Source organism: Dacryopinax primogenitus, assembly GCF_000292625.1.
Source record: "Dacryopinax primogenitus strain DJM-731 SS1 chromosome Unknown DACRYscaffold_8, whole genome shotgun sequence".
Lineage (NCBI taxonomy): Eukaryota > Fungi > Basidiomycota > Dacrymycetes > Dacrymycetales > Dacrymycetaceae > Dacryopinax > Dacryopinax primogenitus.
In genome coordinates, this window is record NW_024467205.1 from 1,089,337 (window position 1) to 1,106,545 (window position 17,209).

General features: G+C 53.6%; 8 protein-coding genes across 8 annotated transcripts; 5 read left to right on the forward strand and 3 right to left on the reverse strand.

Annotated features, from left to right (window-relative positions):
* Nucleotides 1-19: 19 nt before the first annotated feature.
* DACRYDRAFT_100013 (uncharacterized protein) lies at nucleotides 20-3,144 on the reverse strand. The gene is made up of 7 exons (XM_040767416.1): nucleotides 3,026-3,144; nucleotides 2,252-2,649; nucleotides 1,549-2,202; nucleotides 1,381-1,492; nucleotides 1,117-1,328; nucleotides 631-1,066; nucleotides 20-569 (listed from the first exon to the last, which is right to left on the reverse strand). The coding sequence occupies exons 1-7, from the start codon at nucleotides 3,042-3,044 to the stop codon at nucleotides 172-174; spliced, it is 2,229 nt and encodes a 742-aa protein (XP_040629309.1). The 5' UTR covers nucleotides 3,045-3,144; the 3' UTR covers nucleotides 20-171.
* A 1,532-nt stretch (nucleotides 3,145-4,676) lies between these two features.
* Nucleotides 4,677-5,924, forward strand: DACRYDRAFT_22062 (uncharacterized protein; the record flags this gene model as incomplete). Its single annotated transcript, XM_040772659.1, has 1 exon — nucleotides 4,677-5,924. A coding segment is annotated over exon 1 (650 nt), but the record flags the coding sequence as incomplete, so codon positions are not given.
* A 509-nt stretch (nucleotides 5,925-6,433) lies between these two features.
* Nucleotides 6,434-9,016, forward strand: DACRYDRAFT_116106 (uncharacterized protein). The gene has a single exon (XM_040770136.1). It carries the CDS (start codon nucleotides 6,493-6,495, stop codon nucleotides 8,854-8,856), a length of 2,364 nt encoding a protein of 787 aa, XP_040629311.1. The 5' UTR covers nucleotides 6,434-6,492; the 3' UTR covers nucleotides 8,857-9,016.
* A 121-nt stretch (nucleotides 9,017-9,137) lies between these two features.
* DACRYDRAFT_66524 (uncharacterized protein) lies at nucleotides 9,138-9,914 on the reverse strand. The gene is made up of 4 exons (XM_040775819.1): nucleotides 9,734-9,914; nucleotides 9,666-9,682; nucleotides 9,359-9,604; nucleotides 9,138-9,307 (listed from the first exon to the last, which is right to left on the reverse strand). Exons 1-4 carry the CDS (start codon nucleotides 9,866-9,868, stop codon nucleotides 9,262-9,264), a joined length of 444 nt encoding a protein of 147 aa, XP_040629312.1. The 5' UTR covers nucleotides 9,869-9,914; the 3' UTR covers nucleotides 9,138-9,261.
* A 176-nt stretch (nucleotides 9,915-10,090) lies between these two features.
* On the forward strand, nucleotides 10,091-11,171 carry DACRYDRAFT_79217 (RBP11-like subunit of RNA polymerase). Its single transcript, XM_040776385.1, has 5 exons — nucleotides 10,091-10,103; nucleotides 10,234-10,325; nucleotides 10,490-10,570; nucleotides 10,623-10,712; nucleotides 10,768-11,171. The coding sequence occupies exons 3-5, from the start codon at nucleotides 10,518-10,520 to the stop codon at nucleotides 11,072-11,074; spliced, it is 450 nt and encodes a 149-aa protein (XP_040629313.1). The 5' UTR covers nucleotides 10,091-10,103; nucleotides 10,234-10,325; nucleotides 10,490-10,517; the 3' UTR covers nucleotides 11,075-11,171.
* Nucleotides 11,172-11,307: 136 nt separating this feature from the next.
* Nucleotides 11,308-12,655, forward strand: DACRYDRAFT_79220 (uncharacterized protein). The gene is made up of 5 exons (XM_040776386.1): nucleotides 11,308-11,679; nucleotides 11,741-11,840; nucleotides 11,905-12,027; nucleotides 12,078-12,149; nucleotides 12,204-12,655. The coding sequence occupies exons 1-5, from the start codon at nucleotides 11,552-11,554 to the stop codon at nucleotides 12,552-12,554; spliced, it is 774 nt and encodes a 257-aa protein (XP_040629314.1). The 5' UTR covers nucleotides 11,308-11,551; the 3' UTR covers nucleotides 12,555-12,655.
* A 584-nt stretch (nucleotides 12,656-13,239) lies between these two features.
* On the forward strand, nucleotides 13,240-16,160 carry DACRYDRAFT_116109 (spindle pole body interacting protein; the record flags this gene model as incomplete). The annotated part of the gene is made up of 10 exons (XM_040770137.1): nucleotides 13,240-13,376; nucleotides 13,439-13,660; nucleotides 13,711-13,771; nucleotides 13,822-14,508; nucleotides 14,560-14,852; nucleotides 14,903-15,170; nucleotides 15,221-15,496; nucleotides 15,545-15,703; nucleotides 15,752-15,874; nucleotides 15,924-16,160. 10 exons carry the CDS (start codon nucleotides 13,240-13,242, stop codon nucleotides 16,125-16,127), a joined length of 2,430 nt encoding a protein of 809 aa, XP_040629315.1. The 3' UTR covers nucleotides 16,128-16,160.
* Nucleotides 16,161-16,384: 224 nt separating this feature from the next.
* Nucleotides 16,385-17,048, reverse strand: DACRYDRAFT_107340 (uncharacterized protein; the record flags this gene model as incomplete). Its single annotated transcript, XM_040768449.1, has 3 exons — nucleotides 16,385-16,476; nucleotides 16,547-16,702; nucleotides 16,766-17,048. 3 exons carry the CDS (start codon nucleotides 17,046-17,048, stop codon nucleotides 16,385-16,387), a joined length of 531 nt encoding a protein of 176 aa, XP_040629316.1.
* Nucleotides 17,049-17,209: the final 161 nt, after the last annotated feature.

Sequence of the window (17,209 nt, forward strand, 5' to 3'; positions counted from 1 at the left end):
GAGAACGATATAATAAAACAACAAATAGGAAGATTAGTGACACGAGGGCGAAAGACAAGTTATCAGAGCGGAAGGGTAGGGGTGTGGGAAAATAAGGGATGGTCTAGGGACTCTGATGAACTCGATACGTAGTGAGGAAAGTGATCCCAACTACACATACACTTGAAATTTTCAGTGAGATTGCGGTTCCTCGTTGACAGAGTCTGGAGGCGTCGCGCGCGTAGGAGTAGCAGGAGCGGTGGCGTATTCTTCCTCTGCCTGAGCTTGTTCCTGTTCCCCCTCCTGTTCCTGCTCCTGCTCCTGCTCCTGCTCCTGTTGGTCATCACGCATCCCCGCCAGCTCAGCAGGGGGCGCCTCGCCCTCCTCGTCAGCCGAGATCTGGGCATCAACAGACCCAGGTAAAGTAGGTGAAGACCTGTCCTCATGCTTCCACCCGGCAGGGACAGTGCTCGTGCTCGCGCGCTGGGCGTGGACGTACGATTCGGCCTCTTTCTGCGGGCCGTCGTCGATCTCCGCGACCAGTTCGCCTGAAGGAGCCGCAGCGGAAATCCGCAGCATGGACGTATATGCTAGGAACTGGTCAGGGTTCTTTTCCGAAGGCGAAGGGAGGGGGAAAGGGAAAGGACGTACGTTGCCTGCAAACAGGGCAGAACCAACCTTTGACTTTCCGTTTCCTTCTCCTCTCCGGTCTCCCGCTCCCAATACCCAAATTGATCCCTCCAGCAGCGCCATCCCCGTTCCCTGTCTGGGGAGCGCTTCCCTCTCCCGCGCCCTGGTCACCAGGGTCCTCAACAGGCTGCTGTATCTGCCCTCCAGCGCCAAACTCGAGCATGTTCAGCGCACACTCTTTGCACGCGACCAGATGCCGGCAGGGCATGAGCACTACGCTCCTCGGCGAGGAGAGACAGAGGATACATTCTGGAGCAGAGGAGGTGGTGTCGATTGCCGGTACGGGCTGGGTAGGCGGGTAGGAATGGATAGCCGGCGGAGGGGGGGAGGCGGATTGGTCCGACGTGCCCGAGGCGAGACCGTAGATCTCGTGTAGGGTGAATGCGTGCCTTCCGATCTGGGGAACGTCAGTCACTTCATCTCTCCTGTGGAAGAGTGAGAACTTACGACAGCCTCGCGATGCACGACCCTGACTAGCCACGGTCTGAGGTCGACTCTCTGTCCGTCGGGCGTAACAGCTAAACGTGGCTGAGCTAACCCGCTCTCGAGCTCGCCTTCTGTAGGCTGAGCAACAGGGGGGGCAGGAGACCCAGGCTGATGGCCAACCCGGTGTACATGGAGCACCGTAGCCTGTGCGTTCCTTGTAGTGAGTTTGTTGCCTATTATCATCCCCATTAGTATATTTTCAACGTGCTCAGAGGAGAGGAATACCGTTCATGTCAAGCGCTTCGAGCCAAATGCCGATCCTGACACCGCTCCGCTCCTCTTCCATCCTTTCCTGCTCGCGCTGTTTCTCCCGTTCCTGTTCCTGCCTATCCACGACCTACGCTCCCCGTCAGCCTCCCACACACTCATAACACGCAAATAGGGAAAGCTCACCTGGAACCCAAGCTGCGCCGCCAGGGCAGGGGAGATCCCCGGGTCCACTCTCGGCGGGTGGGCCGTATTGTCCACCACGGGCACGGCCGGTCCCCTAGCTCTCACCGGAGAGGGGGAAACGATGTGTGTGCTCTGCCTATGCCGATTCGGGAGGAGGAAGGAGAAACGTCTTCTTCCCTGCGCTCCTCCGGCCGGAGGAGAGGGAGAACCCGCGTTTGGAGACGGGCTGTTGTCTGCGCGGTTCGCTAGTGCTAACTGGGACCCGGAGGGGGAGACAGCGGGTGGTGAGCCACCCGGTGTGCCCAGACTAGGAGAAGCAGGACCTTGCACCAGAGGCTGCTCATACCGTCCTAGCTCGATGAGGGCATTACACTCCGCCGTCAAGAGCTGTCCAAACCCTCCTTTCGCCTGAAGGGAAAACACTTCTTCTCCCTCGGCCTTGAGGCTCGCTCCGTCCGGAGCCTGGTTCGTAGGCGGTAGGACGCGGATGGAGATGCTCACTTGGGGGCAGTCGGCGTCGTATGAGAATTCGAGGATGTGGGGCGCGAGAGGGTCGGGCCCGGTGCTGTCGCTTGGTGGGTGAAGGGGGGAAAGACGGATCGAGGGCCGTTTGAGGTTCGTCAGCGCTTGCAGTGTCGTTGTAGGAGTGCTGGACTTTGCAGTGCATCAGCAGCATATATGCGCCATAATCCAATGCGCTTACTTCGGAACTGCGCTCCACCCACCCCTTAAGGACCTCTTTAGCCACCTCCTCCCTCTCCTCGCCACTGACGCCCCACTTCCTCTTCTCCTCCGCCCCCTGGCTCCCTACCAACGGGCCAAAAAGTATCTTCTCCTTCTTCTCTTCCTCCTTCCTACGTGCCTGTTCTGCCGCCTGCTCACGAGCAGCGTTCACCCCCGGGTAGAGCTCGTCAACGTCCCCCTGCCCTTGGCCAGCTCGCTGTCTGTGCCCGTCAGGGGGAGGCATGGGTGTAGGAGGCCGGTGCTGGGTGCTGAGTCGCGTGAGCTGGAGCTGGATAGGGTTGTTCCGATCAGGAACGAAGGGTACCATACGGGCGCGGGCGGTGCGCGAGAGGGGAGAATTGGCGTATTGGGCGTTGTCTGGGTGGGGATTAGCGGGTGAAGCAGCGGTGGGGAAGGGGAGTTGGCTGGCGGGAGGTGACCCGCCTGCGGGGGAGGGGGAGAGGGAGGGATAAGAAGGAGAAGGATGTGTATGAGATTGGAAACGGTTATGAAGCGCTCGGGCGAGGAGGTAGTTGACAGGCGGCATGATGCTAAGCGTTCCGCGTGGGAACGGACTGCCGAGCTCGGAGGTGAGAGACCTCTGCACAGCTTGACGCAAGGTCGGGGAGAGGCACGAGACACGGAGAGGATTGAGAGGATGGAAGTGCGGGAGTATGAAAGGAGATGGGAAAGGAAATGTATGAGATGGGATAGAGTGGGAGAAGAGAGAAGAGAGAAAGGAAGAGAGACGTACACCAGGCAGCGATAGACATCTGTCCAAGTGTAGCCAGCTTGCAGCCCACTGGCAATGAGGATGATACTGTGATGTTATTGCACAGCGGCGGTCCAGGTAGTCAATGTATGTACTGACTGAAGAGAGGGTGCGAGGGCTGACGAGTCCGCGGGGCTGGTGCTGTACAGATGCGAGAAACAGATGTTGCAGGTGCTGAATTGGGAAAGAGTTGACGTATTGAGGCTGAAGTGTTATAGCCTCTGCCTGCTGCGCTGTTACGTTGTCGTATGGGTAATCTGTGTGATCGATTGAACCAGCAAGGTAGGGTGGTGTGATGCCGCGAGCGGGGAGGGGTGTCTTTCGGGTGTAACGATCTAGTCAGTTGTCGGCGAGTACAGCGTTGCGCAGTCCTGAGATGTCGTCGTCGTTATAAGTTGTCTATTGAACAGCAGTCCAATAGATTTACTGCATTAAAAGACAATAATTCAGGATATTCAGATGGCTGAAAAGAGGCAAAAAGTCGCAAGAGAAGAAGAGAGAGAGAGTATCAGACAGTCAATTCATCGACCGATGGCGGTACTCTCGGGCTGATCGGGGTCACACGTCCCTTCCCTCCCGCCAATCACGTCACGTTATTGTCTGCCCTGATCACCTCGATTGTCTTGACTGACATTGAAGGTCTCGTGCTCGCACCGCCCCTCCATCTATGTATAGATCTAACGAGGTTATCCACTCGCTTGATATCCCCACCGAAGAACCCTCTGTGGGTACAGGGTAAGCAACTCATCCTGTGATTCACAAAGTGAACACTTGAAGGCTTAAAGTGATGTCATCTTTGTTTAATTTGGATGTTGACTGCTTGGAGCAACTGGCCAGAATCGGTGCTACTTACTGGGACGTTGTCGGTTATTCTGGGATACTGAGATAGACTGGAATGACGTTTCCCTTAAAGTTGTCCCACCTCCCCCAAGTACTCTTAACCTTTCACCTGCCTATTCCCTCATCTCACATCATCCCATCACCATATTACACCTCATACCTCTATTCCAAGATCACCCACCTCCCCCATACAGCAAGCAATCACCATTCTTCAAATAGGAGCGCTTAAACTCCCGACAAGAACGCAAGGGTCCCTAGTACCGTCGCTCCTAACAACCGAGCCCAACACGAGGCCAACCCGCAGGTGATAAAGTCAATGAATAGCATACTTGTCGTAATTTGCTCCACTGAGGGAGCATGGACAGGGTATTAGCGTCCCCGTTGGATATCAGCCAAGTACATGCAATGTTGTGTGTCGACTGCTGACCACTTGCACTGACACACTCCTTCAATATAGACGACCACCCTCAGCGACTTCGCGTTTCATCCATTTCTTGCACATACCCACATACCCATCATCACTCACAATCACTATGTACCGATTTCTACCTCTCTTTCTGCTCTCAACAACAGTACACAGCTTCACATTTACCCTCTCCTCTCCTCCCCAAGTCTGCCAGAACATTTCCATCACCTGGTCAGGCGGTGTCCCCCCGTACGAGCTCACGCTCCTCCCGCTCGGATCCGTAACCCCCGAGATCCGCACTTTGGTCGATACGAACACTTCACTCACGCGTTGGTCCGGGCCTCTCCTCTTCCCCGGAGGAAGCGACTTCGTCATCGTACTCTCCGACGCGACCGGGTACGGCACAGGCGGCACGTCAGACGTGTATACCGTCCAGTCCGGGGACAGCTCCTGTCTCCCTTCTACCCCCAGCACTCTCCCGTTCACCTTCTCCCTCGATCCGGAAACCCCGTCCCAGTGCGCACCGCTCGATTTCTCATGGTCAGACACCCAAGGTCAGGTCGTGATAACCGGGGTCATACCTGGCGGGGAGAGCTTCCAGTTCCTAGGCCAAGGCGGGAACAGCCAAGAATGGACAGCGGACGTACAGCAAGGGACGGCGATCGCGTTTATCGTTGGAGACGCGAGGGGGAGAGGGAAAGGCGGGAGCTCGGATCTCATGACTGTCGGTGGGGGGGACTCAGGCTGCATGAATTCGAATTCCCCTAGCACTACCCAAGGGCCTGCGGCAGGAGCACTTACCACCTTCCCGCCCGGCAGTGGGGGAGGGACGGTCATTGGCAGCCCGCTCGCGACCGGGCAGGGCGGGTCAGGCCAGCGCGGGAACACGGCAACCAGCACATCGCACGTAGGACCTATCGTGGGTGGTGTAGTCGGGGGCGTGCTAGGCCTGCTGGTCCTGGCTGTCCTAGGGTTCATCCTCTTCCGCCTTACGGCAAAAGAGGAGAAAGAGGAAAGGGAGAAACCGGACTTGCTTGAGCCTCCCCCTGTTTCGCAGGTAGAGGGGAGGTGGGCAAGGGAAGCACCGGTCCTCCCCCCGCTGGCTCTGTCTACCCACCCCTCGGCGCCCTCTACAGCAGGGGCGACCGAGGGCCCCACCAACCCAGCACCCGCAGGAGGACTGCTCTTCCCCACTCCTACGCCCTACCCCTACACGCCCTCCGCAACAAGCACCGCAGGAGGCGCAGCAGCAGGAGCAGACGCCGCCCTCGCAGCTATGGTTGCTTCCAGCGACCCTAAGAAGAGGCATGATGGAGAGGGAGAGCACTCGGGGGGCAGGGGAAGGAGAGTATACTGGGTGCAGCATGATGATGCTGGTGCGGTGCCGATGCCGCAGGGAGGAAGCGGGGATGAGGTGGTGGACGTGCCCCCGAGTTATGATACGCTACAGGGGAGGCACTGAGCGCTCTGCCGGCGGCGGATAGGGGCAGCGTGTTAGGTGTTACCCTTTTCCCTGGAGTTGGTGCTGCCTGGGTTGGCGGCGGGGGGGGGCAGGGCTGGTTTGTGATCCTCCTCCTGGGGGAAGTCTGATTTATTCACTAGAATATGGGATTGTTATGTTCAATGGACTATTTATCTGCACTCGGTTCTGTGGTTGCGAGCAGGGCTCTGGAGCAAGAGGCAGAGAAGTACTTGACGGCGTCTTCTTCCGATGTGGAGGGATAATTCCAACAACGACAGCCTGGAACAGTTTCATGTTCAATGGACTATTTATCTGCACTTGGTTCTGTGCTTGCGAGCAGGGCTCTGGAGGAAGAGCTAGAGAAGTACTTGACAGCGTCTTCTTCCGACATGCAACCTCGACTCCAAGTTCAACAGCAACAGCTCAACTGTCTTCTAACAAAGTTCGAAATTCGCACGATATCCTTTCCGGTTGTGGGTAGACGTAAGGTGGTCGCAAAGAAAACAGAAGGGAGTGAGCATTACTTCGGATTATCTCAATACCGAGTGGCTGTGTGTTAATTTCAGTTTTTGGTGAACTAGTACTGTCGACCCTGACCTAGTCTCTTCGACGACAGTGCAACTCAACAGCAATCTTCGTACAACATGGGAGTTCGATGTTGGTGACGACATTATTCAAGTATATTCCAACATACGATGATAACAAAATCTCCCTGTTCTGATTTCGATCCTTGTATCACCGATGTCGGCCGCCTTCTATCCAGCCCTAGCGCACGCCCTCCGTCGCACCACCCTGCCCAATGCCGTTCACTGCGCCCAGCGTCTCGGCCGTACCATTTCCAACTCCTTCATCCAGAGGTCTGACGGAGTGCACGTGGACAAGCTCATCGTCGGGGAGGCATTCGAGCCCTACCCTTCTGGTCCTGTAGACGGATTGGTATTCGAGGACCAGACGGAGGAGTATGCTGCTTTTGCGCCGCCCTCGATGCCCGAAGTGGAAGATAGCACTACGGCAATGAACATGGTTCTTCAGATGCATCTGCGCGAGAAGCAGATCAACCGCGCCATTACGTTAATAGACGAGCTCGAGGCTGTTGGAGTGCCTATTCGGGAATCGGACGACTTCCAACTGGTGGAAGACGACGAGTTTCGACCTCAGGACGCACGGACCTTCCTCCAGGTATGGCAGTACGTAAAGGACCTGAAGGAAGGCAGGATCAAGATGGAGGAATTTGGGAGTCAGGCAAGGAGGTTCGTCCGGCTGCTTGGGCCCTTCTTTCGAGAGGGAAGGGAGCTCCTGCCTATGGCCAACTTTGCACTTCTCGCTGCTGGCAAGGGGTATGCAGCAATCATCGGACCCAAAGTTGTTCCCCACCTTGTGCGATATGGCTCGCCAGACTTTGCGGAGACGTTCGTTGAGCACCTGCTCCGGAGGGCGGGAGAGCATCCAGGTACGATGAAGGTGCACGAGGAACTTGGCAACGAGCTGTATAATATCCTCATTCGAGGACAAAGCATGAATTTACGAGCACAGTACGCGGCTCAGCTCTTGCTCAGGGCACGGGAAGAACTGGGTGTCAAGATTGCTGGAGGAACGTATTCGATCCTCCTTATCGAGCTCACCAAGGGACGTCAGGAGGCCCTCTTGAGCCGGATCAAGCCACTGGCACTTGAAGACCACCCCGACTACACTTGGTCCGTGGATTCGAATCTGAAATCGCTGAATCCCGAATCTCTCCAGAGAGAAACAAAGCTCTTCGAGCTGCTTCCCACTGCTACGGACAGCGAAGTCGCCGACGCGCTTTGCGAGCTCCTATCGACCCCTCCGAAAGCCCGTATTTCCAGCATTGCCGATTTCATCGCTGAGTGTGTGACGCAAAAACGGACAAGGGTCATGGACATCGTCGACTATCGGTCCAACAAGCCTCACCAAATCAGCGGTCGGTCAAGAGCCTGGACAGGCCAGTGGAGCACCGCCGTGATGCTCTATTTTTATCGCCGAGAGCAGTACGTCGATGTGATCAGGAACTTTGTGCATCGGTTTCAAGTCTATGGCCTGCCGATCGACGACGCCTTCCTGCAGAATATGGCAGTCCCTGGAGCGTTAAAGCTCTGGCCGAGCCCTTATGCCATCGCCCTTGTGATACAGGCAATACTCCTTAGACTGCCTATTCGAGAGCCTGATGGCAGTGAACAGCATGCAGATTTGTATCACAAGTATATCAGTTGGGTCAAGGACGGCCTTGTCAAGAATCATTCCCGGAATACTGCAACCCTGCTGGCCAACGAGGAGACAGTAACGGGCGACGCGCCTCTCGAAGAGATGGCCTATTCCTTTTCTCCTTCCGCGGCGCACGCACTTCCAACATACGAACTCTTCCGCAGGTTCATCGTGGAGGCCTTCAACAGCAATAAATCTTACGGACACACGTTCATGTTAACCGCATTGGAGGATATGCAAGAGCTTGGTGTCTTCCCGAACAGCATTATCTGGACAGAAATATGCCTGATGCTCATCGAGTTCGGGAATCCGCGGTTGATGTCCTACTTCCTCGATCTCATGGAGGGCAGGCAAGCCTCGATCGACCAACGGGATTGGCCGTCCGACTACCGAATACTTCAGCATTTCCGGGATGACTTGCCCCGCCCAAACGTCATGATGTATGGAAGGCTCGTGCACCACCTGATGAAGAAGACGATCCGTGCGACTTCGCGAGGAGAAGTGTGGCTATCTATGGCAATCGATCTTCGGGAGCGGATGCTCTCGCTTGGCTGGGATCCTAGGACCGCTCCAAATGGACTGCATCGCACAGCAGCAATGTTCCGAGATCTCGATCAACTGATCAAGAACTACGACGAGGCAAACATGCCTCTTCACTCCAACCTTCACAATTCATATAGAGGCATCGGTAAGGACGCTGTAGCGTACCAACAGAATCCGAACTTTACTCCGAGGTCGTCACCGCTCAACAAGAAAGAGCCGAATATCGAACTATCGAAACCGGGTCAACGACCGCCACCGAAAGCTACAGGACGTTGGGCGCCAAAGGTAGCACGAATACCGTCTAACGGACCTTCAACCCTCGAAGCAGCTTTCACCCCATGAAACTGTTCTTATTCATTCCAGCTGAGGCATTTCTTGTCACTTTTTCGAGCAACCCTCAGAGATAAACGAAGAATTAAAGGATAGTTCTTCGCCATCGACGGCAGAGTGACACACGATCCCTGTATTGCACTGTAAACTACCATGCATTGTACTTCATCTCAGGAAATAATGTTCTACGGAGTATTTTCATCTAATCATTGCCGTTGGGAATGTCTGATAGTTTGCTCTGAATGAACTTCGAGCACATGGACTGCAGGCGCTGGCTTGCTGGCTTCAACAGCGCAAACTGCACACAAGAGCTATATGTCTCCTCGACTTCACGAAGGGTCGTTCTTCAACCACACAGGTAACTCCCTTAGAGAGCATGATCATAACATGGAACAGACAGGAACATAGTCAACACGATTATGCTATCAGCTTGACCACGCCGCCAGCCTCCTTGATCTTTTTCCTGTAGAAAATGTCAGCGTCCAGTTTGAGTGGAAGTGTTTGTTTAACGCACTCGGCCTTCGCAGACACGAATCGTGCTTTGACGATGCACGGCAGCTTTGGTAACCGGCCCTTGCCCAGCACCTTCCCGTACCCCAGCGCAAGCGTATCAATTACTGGCACGACCTCGCTGTCCTCCTTCAAATCCTTCTTCTCCTCTTCCGGTACAAGCGTCCAGAGCTTGTCGAGGTTGATCGTTGGGCGCCAGTAGACATTGCGCGTGAGGTGGTAATGACGCATACCAACCTTACCGAAGTAACTGTAAAAAGGAACACGACTCGTCAGAATCTCACTTGTCCACATCTCTAAAACAAGCGAACCCCGGGTGGTATTTGTCCTACAAGGTACAGTTAGCGTAGTTTGAGACGATCCCAAAGATTGAGCTCACCATCATGATCCTGTGGTGGTGCATGCCACCAGCGAGACCACGACCGCCAGGATGCTTGCGGTGCTTGCCCACACGGCCGTAACCGGCGGAGACGTGGCCTCTGTGCTTGCGAGTCTTGGAGAAGCGGGTAGGCATTGTTGTTGGTGTCGAGGTCGATGCGCTGGTGGCGAATGTCGATGTCCACTTTGGAGTGGTCGAGGGACTGGACGGAGGCAGACGAAGTGGCTGAGGTGCTGTACAGTTTTGAGGTTGGGGCAGAGAACCCTCAGTGGCGATGCAGAAGCCGTTGAGGTTCCTCACCACCCGCTCCGAGTTTAAGTACTTGTCCCTGAATACGTCTTTCGCCATCTCTGCGGTGTTTATCAACACGGTGAGTTTGCGTTTCTCCACTCTGTATGTTCGTGATGGTACTATTTATTGTCTATGAACAACAATGACTACATCTTTTATCGCTGATCCTCTGAAATATTTGCCTCGAACTGTTGCTGACTACTCGCTAGGCCTCTCTTTTCCGTCGGCTCGTTCGCCGTTGAGTCGTGTTGAACACGATTGAGCATTCCATCCACACATTCAAGTGATACGGATATCAATAGTGAGTGCGAATTACTTTTCTATTCGAAATGATTAAATTCTACGTTTTCACATCTGTCAATCCTCCGACGGTGTTAACCAACACCTATGCTGGGGAGAACGCGTCTACTTATATGATCCTCTTTCCGTCATTTAAACAAACAAAAGCTAACTCAAAACCTTTAGGTGTGGACTTGCTTAGGAACGTATCACGATGAACGCGTTGCAGCGCTTTGAGCTGTTCACGCTCAATGATGGTGAAAAGGCGTAGGATGCATTCTCCTGCGGTTTGTCAGGTCCGTTCTGACTCATGTGCTAGAATCGAGGTGGTTGAAGATACCAAGATCCCCAATGCCGCTACCATTGTTGTTGCGAAGCAGGATCATACGTTAGCAAATATGATACGAGGGTGCGTAGCCACTATGCTATGTTATGTGTCCTGCATTCTCACATGGGTATTCCAGCTATCTTCTGAAGAACCCGAAAGTTCTCTTTGCCGGATACAAAGCACCACATCCCTTAGATCCTCACTTCATCCTCAAGATCCAAACCGACGGCACATCCACACCACTAGAAGTGTTGCAGGAAACGTGCAACGCGCTCATCGCGCTAGTCGGAAAGATAGACGCCAAGTTCCGGGAGCAGTTCCAACAGAAGGAGCTCGAAATCGGCTTGGAAGAACCGTTTGGTGCGCCGGGTGCTGGTAGACTGCCGAGAGGAGAGTATGCGGAGCCGAGGAGGGCGAATGCGATGGATTATCTCGATTTCTAGTGTCGGGCATTGTGTATGGGTCACAACTTTTCTTATCTTGTCCTCTATGTAAACAGTATTGTACCTTTATGTACCAGTTTCAGGATCAATGAATTGCAACGTAATGTTCTTTTATTGACGCCCAGTCCGTTGACCTTCCTTATTTCACCGAGGACCCTGAATGTTCTCCCTGTCCAAATGTTCTCCCCATCATCCTACAGGAGTCTCTGTCCCTTCCTTTACCCTCCAGCAGCGCGTCGATATGTCATCGCTCACCATAGATCCTTGCACGGGCGGAGTATCCGCGCTCTCTCGACCTCCTCGCGACAACTAAAATTGCTGAAAGACCCAGAGATTACCTCACCAGAAACGACAGCAGCGGCAGCAGTCAGCGCGGCCGTTGAGCCACCCTCTACCCGTTCCGGTCCTCCCAGCCCTAATGACCGAGTCCCCGCTTCGTACGAAGGCGAGCAGCATATCAAAGAAAGGCTAGCGGAGATGCCTCTCAAATTCCTGGATCGGCCGCTCGGGATGGCCCTCCCACCGAATACGAAGCACAAGCTGAGGCAGGACGTAGAGGCTGATTTAGCCGCGAGGGAGAAGAAGCTCAAAGAGAGAGAACATTTGTACGTCCCTCCAATTTCAGGTTGAAAAGGGACTGATGGTGGGTGGATGATGGGTGCATAGGGTCAAGCAGGTTCTGACTGGGTACTACAATGATGTGCACCAACTGAAGTATCATGGTGGCAAACGCTGGATTGCTCCAGAGGTGTTGGTCAGAGCTGACGTGCGTTATCCTCCTCATTTTCGCTTTTGATGCCTTCTTTCTGTGTAACTCACATGGTGGACAGATGGCTCTGTACTTTCCCGACTTGGAAGGCACGTCGCTGAGCGAAAATAAGACTGTGCACACCACCGATCTGTGCAAGGGGAAGATCACAATCTTGTGCATTATCGGCTCGCAAATGGCTGAGGTATGTCCACGTGTACTTCAAATACGGATATCGAGCTGAATGTGAATCAGACGCACATTGCGGAGTATACGAAGATGGTTTTGACGAGCTTTGGAAACGATCCAAGGTTTCGGTTTGTTCAAGTGCGCAGGCTGTTGACTTCTTCCGAAGAAGGCTTTACTGAAACAATCTCTCAGATCAACTTGCAAGAAAACCCGCTGAAGGCTTTTCTTGTTTCCATGTTCACCCGACGCATCAAATCCCAAGTCCCCCCGCAATACCACGCGACCTATTTACTCTCCTCCTACAACATGGAGTACTACCGGGAGCCCCTAGGTTGCACGAACAAGATGCTTGGGTATGTGTACCTTCTGGACGAGGACTGCAAGATCCGTTGGGCGGCAGGTGGGCATCCGAACCCTGAAGAACAGGTGTCGCTGCATAAGTGCACAGGTGTGCTGTTGAAGAGGTTGAGGCAGACGGGCAACACTAAGGCATCTCGACCTGCTGTTTCCTCTGTGCAGTCGACCAAGGGAGGCAAGAAGTAGATACATTTCTTCGGTACACACTGCGAGACATGCCCAGAGGGCACACATACTCCGAAATTTTCGTGAAATCACGGCTTTCATTGGCATCGCCCCCGTTCCCACCCTACACCGTCCGTGATTACAATCCTGACTGATCTAGTGCTCGCACCATCTTTCCATGTAATTTGGTAGATCATGTCAGTACCCTTAAGTAGATCTTGCATTCAGATCAGTCACAAGGTTCCACGCTGTGCCACCCTGTAATTCAGTTGTTGCCAATCTCTTCATCAACCCGATATTGCTCACGTGACGTTTCTACAATCCGGACCCTTATCTCCCATGTTCTTTGCGGGCTTCCACGCGAAGTGTGAGCCAAAGTCAAGTGCCGGCGACTGCAACCGGTACAAGCCCCCCAACGTCGTCGTCCATTCGTTCAATTCAGTTCCTCGACTGGTCAGTTCAGCAAACAAACCTTTGCTTATTTGCTGCTGAACCTGCGTCTTGGTCTTCGTTTGGCTGGACTCATATTACGGGGAACAAGCTTTTACTGTGTTCACCAGCAAGGCACGCGCCTTTGTCTCTCTCCACCAACTAGCCAACCCTACATCTCCATCTCAGTATTCCATAACCAGTCCTTGGTCAATATCGTTTCAGAAGGCTTCCCAGCTGGTCTGGTTTAGAGCATCCCTCTTTTGGAACGTACGGAATGGCAATGCGACCGCCGGATATCAGCCCCTCGCGGAGCGGGGAACATGTCTCGTACATCCTTGTTGCCGAATTCGATATTGATACTGGGTCACAGTTGACACACCAGTTCCCCTACCCCACCGGTGCGGACAAGCAGTACGTCTCTATTTTGCTGTCTCTTCTGAGTCGTAACTGACTTGCTCTGGTGCGTTTGACAGGCTGCTGGCGGAAGTGATGCTTCCAGAAGGAGTGCACAACCGTTCTGAAGACTGGACCGTTTTCCTCCTTAACCAGAATGCGAGTAACACTATCTCCTCTGTGTTCTCCAGACACTCGATCGACAGTGCTGCGAGTGACGTGACGACTATGGCAGAAGAGAGACCGGAGCTGATGTATGGGTTGAGCTTGGTGAGGACGAAACATGATGCTGCTGCCAAGAGGTGCGTCAGATCCACTCTTTCTGGGAGGATAAAGGACTGATCGTGCCCAGGAAAGCGCATTTTAAGGCTATGGCACTTTGTACCCACCATCCGTTTATCCAAATCTATAAGGCAAGCTTCTCTGCATATGAACACCTCTTGATACTAACATAATGCACCAGCCCGTACTCTCCCTCGCACTTGACCAATTCTACGTTGATCCTTCCGTCGAGACTCTATCTCGTTTGTTCGATGCCGTCAACGCGATGGACACATCCCCGATTCCGCACTTCACACATATGGAGAAGCTTATTCTGCGTGGATCAGACCGAAACGACTGCTTTGCAGAGAAATTCCTCCCTCCTCCTCCGTCGCAACAGCCTCCAGCTGTGCCGCCCAAGACGCAGGCACCATCAGAACTAGGGTCACAGACGGATCTCGGGACAACAGAGTACGGATCGGACGAGAGTGGCACAAAGGTGGACCCGGCGGGCGCACTGGCAGAATACAACAGGTCACGGGCAGCAAGCGTCACGAGCGTGTCGGAGACATCTTCTGTCGGCGGTGGGAGGAAGAGCTTCGACGCTCCTGGCCCAGTGCCAGGTACAGGTGGGGGAGCACCGGGCAAGGACTGGACGACGCGTCACAAGAGGCCGAGTTTTGACAGAGTGAGCTCAGCGAGCAGTACCGGAAGCCGTGGTCTTGGGTTGGGCATGAAGGGATCGAGCGACTCGCATGAGCATAGTAAACCGCGGGCGGGAACGCTGGGCACGCGGGACACGCATTTCTACAACACGAGCATTGTCTTCAAGGGCGTTACTTTGCCGATTCGGATCCCGTTATCTACATTCCGAGATGAAATTGGGGATGTGAGTATTTTTATCGTTTAACGGGGTGTTGGATGCTTATAATATCCTCAGTTTTCGTTAGTCAAGCTGATCCAAACATTTAGCAGCCCGACAGCGGGAGTAAGCGGCCCTCTTCACCCACATTTGCACACGAACGGCGTTCAGACTCACCCTTTAATTCTTATCTTCAACGCCCTCATCACGGAGAAGAATGTTGTTTTCTTGGGCGCGAACCACGCGGCGAAGGATGTGGTGGATTACGTCCTTGCAGCTTGTGCGCTAGGCAGTGGTGGATTTCTGCGGGGTATGGCGGAGAGAGCGTATCCCTATGCCCCTGTGGCGATAAGAGATATCATGGAGACGACGTGCGTTCGATCTTCCCCCCCGATGAATGGAAAATTAATGTGCCACACAGAACGGGCTACATAGCTGGGGTTGTTAACCAGATCTTCGAGTCCTTCCCCACCTGGGACATACTCTGTAATATCGAAACAGGCCAGATAACAGTAAACAAGAACATCAAGCAACCCGGGTACTCCCCCGTCCTCACATCCGGTGCGTTCACGAGACAGCAGAGGGAGGGAGACGACGATAGGGAGAGTTTGAATGCTGTGAACGGGGCCACATCTAAGTTCGATAATGTCGGAAGGCCGGATGCTGCTGACAACGGATTCATGGAGGATGTACGCGCATATTTCTCCGTCAAGGCACCTGTACTCACGTATTTGGTAAGATAACATCAGCCATCCAAGCACATTATGGCGAGACGGTGATCCGAATGCGCATGGGAGACTACATTCTGCGCTTCACCCGGCTCGCATCGCTCTATGAGCAGGAAGCATTTGGAGAGACGCATCTAGGGAATCGAAGCTCAAACTTTGCTCACGGAGAGCTCGGAAGTGGCGTGGGCATCCTTGACGATTTGTCGAGAGCTCGGGAGTTCAGCCCTTCATGTCAGCAGAGGATCGAGGCATGGAGGAGAACGAGACTGTACAAGTATCACGTTGATGTTCGTTTCCTCTCCTCGAGTTGCGAGCATACATTGATCGTCGCACAGGACTATCGCAACTTCCAGCAGGTGCGAGCAATAAGAGGGTTCGACCCAGTATATCAGATACAACGGCTTCGAATGGGGAAGAATGTTCCTGAGTTTGAGGTTGAAGCGATCGTAAGGACGCTGCGCGATAGTGTACAGACGTACGAGCAGGTAACAGAGGTAAGCATCTTATTTGTTGTATATTGGATTCACGCTCATGCAAAATAGCTCCTTGCCCTTCTACCACCATATTCCGGCGGGTTGCTCCCCATCACATTCTGCCTGTTCCATCCACAGCATCATATCCGAGAATGGACTATTGATTTCCTCGAGGCCATCCAGCGACAGCCAGTAGGTTTCGGTCTATAACCCGGTATTTGTATAGCTTACTGTGGTCCAGATTGGCAGGCTGTTTATCCATTCACTCAACTTGTATCATCGACTAGCATATAAGAGGCTAGTCCAGACGCGGAACGCTCAAGCTGACGTCGCCAAACGAAACACGGTCCTTGCAGCAACTGCATTCGGCATTCCATCTGCGGGAATGTCGCTGCTCGGCAGCACGCCGTCGAACCAAAGTCAATCGTCTTTGATCACGTCGTGATGCATTCATGTCTTGTTTCTTTTTCGGTTCCTTCTTGCACGACTTAGACACCGCAGCATCCGATACCTCCCATCGTTACGAGATACCGAGCTCTTGCATTGTGATCTATGAACCCATGGGCTTCTTGTAGTAGTAATGGCATCAGTTCACATTTCTCCTCCCTATCGTACACTACAGACGGACAGCTCGTGCAATAACCACAGCAATGGACAAGTGGGAAAGGGGTCCAGCAAAAGACAGGAATGGTCGGAGAGCTTTCAGACCGGAAGAGTGTTACCAATGTTCGTCAGATTGACGATGGCTTTGCGAACAGTGTCGATGAAATTGAAAACGTTCTTGCGAGTGATCTCTGTGAAGGGACTGTCAGTTATTGATTCAAAGACTCTGAACCCAGCTTGACACGAAAAAGGCGTTCGTACGGAAGAGAGCTTCTCTACCTTGCTGTGCTTGGCGCTTATCAATCTCGTCCAGCCGTTTTCTCAAGTCCGTCTCCCCTTTCACGTCTTCGTAGGTAGGACGCGCCTCAGACCAGGCACGAACGTTCAAGAGGAGGTCCAGCATCTGTTCGGCGATCTCTGAACGACACGCATTTACTTAGTATTCTGGTAGGCGTATCTATGGCACCGTTCCCAGCTTACGGTCTTCGTAGGTCGAAATGCTGGTACGATACCGTTCCCACTGAGTTCCAAAGTCAGCGCATACACTTGCTTTCCAGGCGCCCAAGAACTTCACTGGCTCAACGATGGTCGGTATGGCGTTCAAAGTTTTAAAAGGCTGCTCAATGTCGATGTGCTCCTTGGGACACAGCCGTTTCTCAGGTTCCGGCTCCTCTGCTTTGATGGTGTCGGTGCTAGTAGAACCGTTATCGGATGGAACAGTGAGGGCAGGAGCAGCAGAAGTATGCATGACTGCGTCAGCCATAGTGAACAATCGCAGAAAATCGTAATCTCGAAGCAATGTTTTGAAGTCGCACTTGATGGTTGGTGGAAGAGCGTGTGAAGACGCGACGCGCGGAATTTGGAGGTTCGCACGTGGATTGGAACTCCGCTAAGTGGCTGAGGACGTGGTTTCGTCTCCTTCCC

Bases quoted from the DNA above. Each gene is read 5' to 3' on its own strand.
- DACRYDRAFT_100013 (XM_040767416.1), bottom strand. The intron at 1,493-1,548 runs GTGAGCTTTCCC...CGGGGAGCGTAG, and splicing joins CGGCGCAGCTTGGGTTCCAG to GTCGTGGATAGGCAGGAACA. The intron at 1,067-1,116 runs GTAAGTTCTCAC...GACGTTCCCCAG, and splicing joins TCGTGCATCGCGAGGCTGTC to ATCGGAAGGCACGCATTCAC.
- DACRYDRAFT_116106 (XM_040770136.1), top strand. From the start codon at position 6,493: ATGTCGGCCGCCTTCTATCCAGCCCTAGCGCACGCCCTCCGTCGCACC.
- DACRYDRAFT_66524 (XM_040775819.1), bottom strand. From the start codon at position 9,868: ATGCCTACCCGCTTCTCCAAGACTCGCAAGCACAGAGGCCACGTCTCC. The intron at 9,308-9,358 runs GTGCGTTAAACA...CATTTTCTACAG, and splicing joins TTCGTGTCTGCGAAGGCCGA to GAAAAAGATCAAGGAGGCTG.
- DACRYDRAFT_79217 (XM_040776385.1), top strand. From the start codon at position 10,518: ATGAACGCGTTGCAGCGCTTTGAGCTGTTCACGCTCAATGATGGTGAA. The intron at 10,571-10,622 runs GTAGGATGCATT...CTCATGTGCTAG, and splicing joins CTCAATGATGGTGAAAAGGC to AATCGAGGTGGTTGAAGATA. The intron at 10,713-10,767 runs GTGCGTAGCCAC...TGGGTATTCCAG, and splicing joins TTAGCAAATATGATACGAGG to CTATCTTCTGAAGAACCCGA.
- DACRYDRAFT_79220 (XM_040776386.1), top strand. From the start codon at position 11,552: ATGCCTCTCAAATTCCTGGATCGGCCGCTCGGGATGGCCCTCCCACCG. The intron at 11,841-11,904 runs GTGCGTTATCCT...CATGGTGGACAG, and splicing joins AGGTGTTGGTCAGAGCTGAC to ATGGCTCTGTACTTTCCCGA. The intron at 12,028-12,077 runs GTATGTCCACGT...AATGTGAATCAG, and splicing joins TCGGCTCGCAAATGGCTGAG to ACGCACATTGCGGAGTATAC.